Source organism: Penaeus japonicus, unplaced genomic scaffold (assembly GCF_977035675.1).
Source record: "Penaeus japonicus unplaced genomic scaffold, GWHDUDI00000001_assembly GWHDUDI00000015, whole genome shotgun sequence".
NCBI lineage: Eukaryota > Metazoa > Arthropoda > Malacostraca > Decapoda > Penaeidae > Penaeus > Penaeus japonicus.
The window spans coordinates 5684892-5692391 of record NW_028234417.1 but is presented as its reverse complement, the minus strand read 5'-3'; the positions used below and the strand labels follow the sequence as shown (position 1 = coordinate 5692391).

General features: G+C 34.5%; 2 protein-coding genes across 10 annotated transcripts in view; one reads left to right on the top strand and one right to left on the bottom strand.

Annotated features, from left to right (window-relative positions):
- Window positions 1–5546, top strand: part of LOC122252596 (uncharacterized) — a 36981-nt gene extending 31435 nt beyond the window's left edge. For all 8 annotated transcript variants that reach the window (XM_043015138.2, XM_043015141.2, XM_043015137.2 and 5 more), the window contains 5 exons: window positions 1097–1236; window positions 2344–2549; window positions 2687–2806; window positions 2909–3033; window positions 3246–5546. In XM_043015138.2, the coding sequence (XP_042871072.1) occupies window positions 1097–1236; window positions 2344–2549; window positions 2687–2806; window positions 2909–3033; window positions 3246–3386 (732 nt within the window). In that variant the 3' untranslated portion in view covers window positions 3387–5546. The remainder of the gene's footprint in view (window positions 1–1096; window positions 1237–2343; window positions 2550–2686; window positions 2807–2908; window positions 3034–3245) is intronic.
- Window positions 1984–7500, bottom strand: part of Arp5 (Actin-related protein 5) — an 18943-nt gene continuing 13426 nt past the window's right edge. Inside the window, exons 12-14 of one of the 2 annotated variants that reach the window (XM_043015136.2) lie at window positions 6597–6717; window positions 5703–5837; window positions 1984–2553 (exon numbers count right to left, since the gene is read on the bottom strand). In XM_043015136.2, the coding sequence (XP_042871070.1) occupies window positions 2540–2553; window positions 5703–5837; window positions 6597–6717 (270 nt within the window). In that variant the 3' untranslated portion in view covers window positions 1984–2539. Of the gene's footprint in view, window positions 2554–5608; window positions 5838–6596; window positions 6718–7500 lie in introns of those variants that run through there. The other variant, XM_043015135.2, reaches the window with a different exon arrangement.

Below are 7500 nucleotides of genomic sequence, written 5' to 3'. Positions count from 1 at the left end.
ATAGCATTAGCATCCAAATATGGTTTTCCTGGATATTAAAGATTAACTAGAGAAAGGATTGAAATGAAAGGAGATGGTAGTCAAAGAGAATAGAGGAGTAGTTTTGAAATCAAGAACGGAAAGACTGATATGAGTGAATACAGTAAAGTGAGAGTGAAAGAAATCAAGTGAGAGAAGGAATGAAACGGAAGAAAAGTTAGATGGAGAGACAGGACACAGATCAATTAACCCTATGACGACGGTGCGTCACACCCGTGTGACACAGCTAAATTCCCAGTGCTGGGGCGTCATGCCAGTGTGACGTTTCCAATGCAATATTGCAATGGCCCGGTGTAGGCGCGTGCCCCGTCGGGAAAGGGTTACGGAAGAAAAATAGTGCAAAAAAGGATTATTGGGAGATAGGGGGGTACCGTGAAAAGGTTAAGATAATATGAAAATATAAGTGAGAGAGAGAAACAGGAGAAGTGCACATAAGAAATGTGAAACTGGAAAAAGTTAAAAGAGAGAATAGGGATAGAGATAAAGCCAGAGAGGACAGGGACAGACACAGACAAGTAGGAAAAAAGAGGGAGAGAGGAGAGCAAGACAATCAGGTAAATTAAATCTAAAATTAAAGAATGAGGAGGTGGGGAGGGGATAGATAAGGAGAGGAAAGGGGAATGTGGAATGGGAGAGAAACAGTAAGGGGGAGAGGAATTGAAGGTGAGAAGAGATTTGCATTTATATGTGCTTATATATTTTTTTCTGTGTTTGTGTGTTTGTTTGTTTGTTTGTTTGTGTATGTATATGCGACTATCTGAGGGCTTATCCAATTGTCATTTTTTTTATTTCATTTTCTTTATATTCATACTTGTTCCTTTATGGAATAATACAATATATATTATTTTTTATATAAAAGACATTTTTTAGTCTGAATTCATTGGGGACTGAATATATCTTTAGTCTACTATTTCTTTATTCTTAGCTACATAATGCTTGTTTAAGATTTGTGCATGCCACCTAAACCATAGCAAAAATGCATGTATTTATTTTTGTTTCCTGTTTGGTTTGATTTTATTGCATTTGAACTTTTATTTTGTACATTTTTGTTACCCAGCACTTTTGTGGCGAAATTGGCCGCCTGCCTGAGCCCTACTTGGGTGGAGGTGGGGAAACGGGGGGAGAGCCCCACCAGCCTCCGCCTCTCAAGAGGCCTAGGAGACCCCTCCCTGCCACCCACACCCTCCTCCCACCAAGGTGACTGCGGCACAATGGCTACTTGTACTGTAGTTAATTGCGCTTTTTCATTGTTGTCTGCATTATTTATTTATTTATTTATTGTTATTTTTTTTAAGAAGCCATCTTAGATGGCCTTTTTCCCCTATACTGATTATTTTACTACTGCCAGTCAAAATGAACTAGGTTAGGGCAAAGAAAGATCCTTTGATTTCTTGTACATCTTGAAAATTGATTGTAAAAAATGTTCTTGATTATTTAGTCTTTTATTGGATTTCCAGTGATTCATCAGATCATAAATTGCCTCAACCAGTCAATCCAGTAATTCTATTTTTTTAACTGACATTGATTTTGACATTGTTCACTTTATATTAATGTTGTCTTGTATCCTCTAGATACAAGGATAGGAATTTAAAGATAATGATGAATATTACCACTTGAAGGAATACATTTATTAAATATTTATGTGGGCAGCCCTTGTTTCATTTGAATACAAATAGGTAATCTGTTTTATTTAGAGCCCTGTCCTGCATGGTTGAAATAAGTTTCTTCTCCTGCTTTAGTTTGGTTCTTGCCTTAATTTGATGCTTTTATGCAGTTGTGTTTTATCTTCTTTACTAGAGTATACCACATAATTTTAAAGTCTTATGCCTATAACATTAACTCACAGATAAACTGAAAGATTCACTTGACAACACTTTATTATAAGATTGTTTCAGTTTTTAACTTCTTTTGTTGTACAGGGGACAAGAAGGTAAAACTTATTCATAGAATATCACACTTTATTCTTGCAAGATTTTAGTTTTGTTGCAGATTGCATTTACAAGAATGAGGCTCTGTAATATCTAAAAAGGTTTCAGTAATATAGCCACCCCATAAATATTATTTTTTTATAGGTGATTGAGAACTTGTTCCATAAGCAAATCATGTGTGAATTCTATAAATGAGGAGAGGAGGAAAGAGGAGACCTAAATTTGTTTATATATATATATAATTTTCATATTGCTCTTTCAAGTTTTATATTAAAAAACGCTTCAGTAACTGATAAGATCAAATAAGGATGTAGAAATGTGAGGTCATGTTTGGTTTCTATAAGCATGTTACTATAATACTAAAAAACTTCTTCAGACCTGATGTACAACCATTGGTTGGAAAAGTGCCTCAGGAAGACCTGAACTCAAAAGCAACCACGGCCACTGTCCCCACACAAACAGCAGCCAAGCCTCAGGCACCCGTTTTGGACACTAATAGGACCGACCCTGTCGCAGGAACAACTGCTCCTGGAACTGCTGTTTTATCGGCACCTGCAGCTCGTGGATCTTCCCTAGCGCCAGGTATCTATGAGGATTAAATGTACATGTAGCTTTTGGAAAAATGAGTTTGAGGTGAAATAGGTAAACATTAAACATTGAGCTATATAGAAAGGGTAAGTTATAACGGAACTCTAAATATTAAATAAATTTGCCTTCAGCTGGAGAGAAACCTGCTGTTGGGAAATGTGAAGACGACCAGACCCCCTCCCCAGATGTGGAATCAGACACGGAACTAGGCAGCAATGATAGCTCTTCTCTTACGGATAATCCAAGAGATGGTCAGTATAATAAAGATGTAATGAATATATATGCTCTTTATAGTCCAGTGAGATTGCCATAGATATGATGTAATCAATAATTTATATCCATTTCATTAATAGTTGAATGGTCACCTGGAGATGGTCAGTCAACTCTTGGCCTTAATTTTAATGATGGAGGATACCCCTTGTGTAAGGTGTGCGGGAAAGTGTTCAAGCATCAGGGATCTCTCGTCGCTCATTATCAGGTTAGTGAACTTGGACTGTTTTATGTTGCACTTGCAGTTACATCTCATTAATGAGGTGTATATGCACTATACATGTAAAATTTATGAAAATCATTTTATCTATCCAAATTATTGCTTAGTGGCTTTAAAAGTAAATAAAACCTTGTTATGAATAGTAAAATGCATTTGCTTATCTGAAAATAATATCACATTGTAAATGAACTTTGTTTCAGGTTCATCAGTTACGCACTAAGTGTCCAGTATGCAAAAAGGTTCTGTCTCGACACTATCATATGAAGGTACATCTACTGACAGTACATAAAGTACCTGACGCAGAAATAGAAGGCCTTCTAAGGAGCCAAAACATCGTGTAGTATATAATTCAAACGTCTTGAAATATCATATTTTATATGTAAATAATATATATAAATATAAATATATACCAGACAAATGTTACAGCTAATTGTTTTGTATATTAAACACTAAAATATTCTTTTTTACATACTTTTAATATCATGTAATATAATTATGTATTATAAATATCCAATGTAGCATCTGTACAAGGCTTGAAAAGCAAGAGTGGTTGCTCTTCTCTGGATCTCATATATGTTGTTTGTTTTGTTTTTATGAAGAAAAAAAAGTTTATAGGCTAAGTTGAGAGTGTACTTTTTTATTACGAATATGATTTATGAAATCAGCTTGACATAGCAGAATTATGAATGTGTAAAATAAATCCTAATGTTTCCTTGATCTCTCCCTCTCCCTCTCCTCCTCCTCTCTCTCTTTCTATCTCTTCCTCCTCCCTCCCTCTTGCTCCCCCTTTTTTTCTCTCATCTCTCCTTATTTTCTTTCCATTTCTCCTTTCCTCTGTACTGTAAGACGTCTTGGTAAAAGAATCACGTTGTAAATAAAATATAAGACCAGAGCATTGAAGGACCCACATAATGTATATTTATGTTCGAAGACATTTTTGTAGACTTAAAGACGGGAAAGGGGCATTTAGGATTGAATATGGTGTCTGGATTATGTAGGGGAAAAATATTTTGTTTATTTCTTTGTCCAGTGTATTAAGGTATTTATTTGAATAGTTTTCATGCCCAAAAAAATACTATTTAAAAACAGATGTGTTCCGGGATGTAAAAGAAAAAGAGTGAAATCACATAAACGTATTTATTATTATTGGTTTGTCGTTGAAGATTGAGGTGCTATGTGCTATTATGGTTCTGGATAGTGTTCACTCTTCCAAGATGTTAAGTTTACTAGAAAATGTGAAGTAAGCAGTCGTTATTAATCATTCATCAGGGTGGTGATTGTGATACAGAATTACCGTCATTCAAGAGCAGGTGAAGACAATAACCTCAGTGAATTTGAAGTATTTGGTGCTTTGTGGACAGTGCTTCCAGATTTTTACTTTAATTAATCTTACCGATCCAGGTGTGTAAAGATATTTGTGTAAGATTTTTTCTTGTTTTCTTTTTGAGAATTGATTATATCATTAGTGGAAGTCATCAGATTACACTTTATATTATGATTATAAGCAATATTAGTGCAATTTAATTTAAAGTTGAAGTAAAATCAGTAATATCTTGATATATAAGACTTAATTTAAAAGTAAATAAAAAGAAGAGTTTGTAGATTTAAGAATAATAGAACCTGAAGCAAATTGTAGGATAGTTACTCAAATTAAGATTAAGTTTCTGCAGACTTTTAAAGGATCTTGTAATATAGTTACCAAATGTGAATATGTTACCACGTAATATTTAGTAAGAATTTGCTCCAGAAGACAGAATGAATTGATTTTGAAAAATCAATAGCCTGAGACTGTTTACTGTATTCATTAGAAAAGAAAATGTAGTATTTGTCTGACATTCCATTAGCATTGCTTATTGTAGAATACTACCACAGTCAAGTGAGATTTACAAACTTGTCCATGAGACTTTAAATTTAAAACAGTTTGAAATCATGTGTATTTATATATATATACACACACACAAACACAGAATACATAAAACCTATAAATGGTTTTAAGGATTTTTTTTTTTTTTTCCTTTTTTTCTTTCTTATAGCTCCCAAGTACCAGTTATGTACTTCCATGTCCTCATTTGCAATCCTTTGTGTTTCAAGCTCATTCTGATGCTACAGAATGCGCTGTAGTATCACAACAGAGCTCTTTAGGAGGGAGCTTTGCAACTTTTAATTGACTGCAAGTGGGAAATTATCACGACCTAAGGTGGCAGTAATTTTACATTATTTAATACTGGTGAAGGGCAAAGTGATTAGACAACCCATCATTGCTTTATTAATTATTTTTTGCATATGATAATCTTATCATTAAACTGTTCAGGTGAAATGGAGTTGCATCCTTTTTTTTTTTTTTTTCTTTAATACATTTCATGTTACACTATTGACAAGTACAAAGGACTATCCAGATCTTCTGTATTATATGTAAAAAGTAGTTATAATAATAACCATATGTGAAAATATTTTATTTGTATCATTTTTATGTTTTGCACTCATAAAGATAGTTGTGGTAATCTGTGTCCTTAATTTTCCTCATTCCTCTCCTTGGAAAAACGAAAAAATAAAAGAAACAGGATCTCCCATCATTTTTTATTGTCAATATTTAACATGTTCATTATTATAAAAAAGAAAGAAAGAAGGAAAAGCATTCTAATTGGAAGCAGAGTCACCTGTGCCTTCAACATTCTGCAAGAGCTCAGCCGAGGTCCCAGGTTCTGGTGCTGGCGTGGTCTCCTTACTTGGAACCGTGGAACTTGGGGCCGACTCGGGTGCTACAGGGGTCAGTGATGCCCAGTACTTGTTGCCTGGAAGGATAGTCACATTCATTTAATAAAGTGGGTTGATTGATCATTTAGAAATCTTGCCATGCCCAAGTTGTCCTACATGATCCATCTACTAGGATTGTTGGACTATTTGGCAGTATTATATTTCTCTGAGTTACTGTAATTATGATTGCTTCTAGATTTCTTAGCATGTACAAGATAAATAAGGAAAACAGAATAAGGGTACCTTGATCATTCCAAGTAAATAAGGATATATTAAATGTGAAGAGTATGAATGGTTTACAGTTTGTGTATGTAAGAATGATGCTAATTTGAGAAGGGAAAGCAAATCTGCATTAGCATCATAGACATGAGAAGCCACAGTAAATACATCAACTGGTTTATTTGTCATTAATGAAGATAATTCTGAACGTCCATTCGTAAGCAGACGTATTTTGAAAAGATATTTATAAATTACAATCTGAATTCTAAATTACTGTTGCCATGATCCACAAAATGTTCTCGAGGTATTTTATCCTTTTGAGAGAGAAAAAAAAATCTCTTTCCTGGACATGAGCAATAGTGCTGAATACTTAACATTCAGCTTGTATATTAGTCTCTTAAATGAGTAATCATAATATTATCAACAGTTTATATTGTTGTTATATCTCTAATACGAAAGTAAATAGGTATCATAACTGCATTCTGTCTGTAATTTCTGCATAGTTTATTAGTACAATTTAATTGATCTGACCTTGAATACTGCTTTCTCACTGTAATTTAACAATGACCAAAACTCACCTTTTCTGTGGTGTCTTATCCTGTCACCGCCATGTTCCTGGTAATCACCTCTTGTCAGACCCATTGAAACCAACTCGTTAGCACTGTCTCTTGCCCCATACCATGGATCCAGCACTGGGTTCTAAATCATGAAGATAAGATGATCAATACTTCATGTTAAAAGAAGAATGAGTAATCTTTATTTGTCTCCTTAGCCCACTGATGCCAAGATGTACACTTTCACTGACCTGTTTACCCATTCCTTGAATTACCAGGAAAAAGGATTTTATTGCTATCACTATCATCATTACTAATGTTAATCATATATATTATTTAGATATAGATATAGATATAGATATAGATACATACATATATTTTTTTACATTGATGGCTGATCAAGGCAAATCTAATTTCACCTTTCTACTCCATTTGCACAAGAGTTCTTATTTTTACCCCTGTTATACATGTTATTGACATAACCATAATGATAATGTTGAAAGTATTAAATACCTTTAGGTTTAATCTAGGGATTTAAATTTATTTTAATTAACCTGTGTGGTTTGTTGTGGATTTGTTGATGAGTGTTGTGGTTTGTTTGTTGGTTTTGTTGTGTTGTTGAGTTAGTGGGTTTATTTGGCTTTGTGATTTGGTTTTTGTGAGTGGTGGTTTTTAGGGGTTTGGGGTTGTGTGTGTGTGAGTTTTTGAGATGTGTGTTTGTTTGGTGTTGTGTGTGTTTGTTGTGTGTGAGTGTGTTGTGTGTGTGGGGAGTGTTTTGGGTTGGGGGTTTGGGTGTGTGGGTGTGGATGTTGGTGTGTGGGGTGAGTTTTGGGGTTGAGTGTGTGTGTGTGGTTGTTGGGGTGTGTGTTTCTGTGTGTGGGTGTTTGTGTGTAAGGATTGTTGGAGTGTGTTTGGTTGTGATATTGGG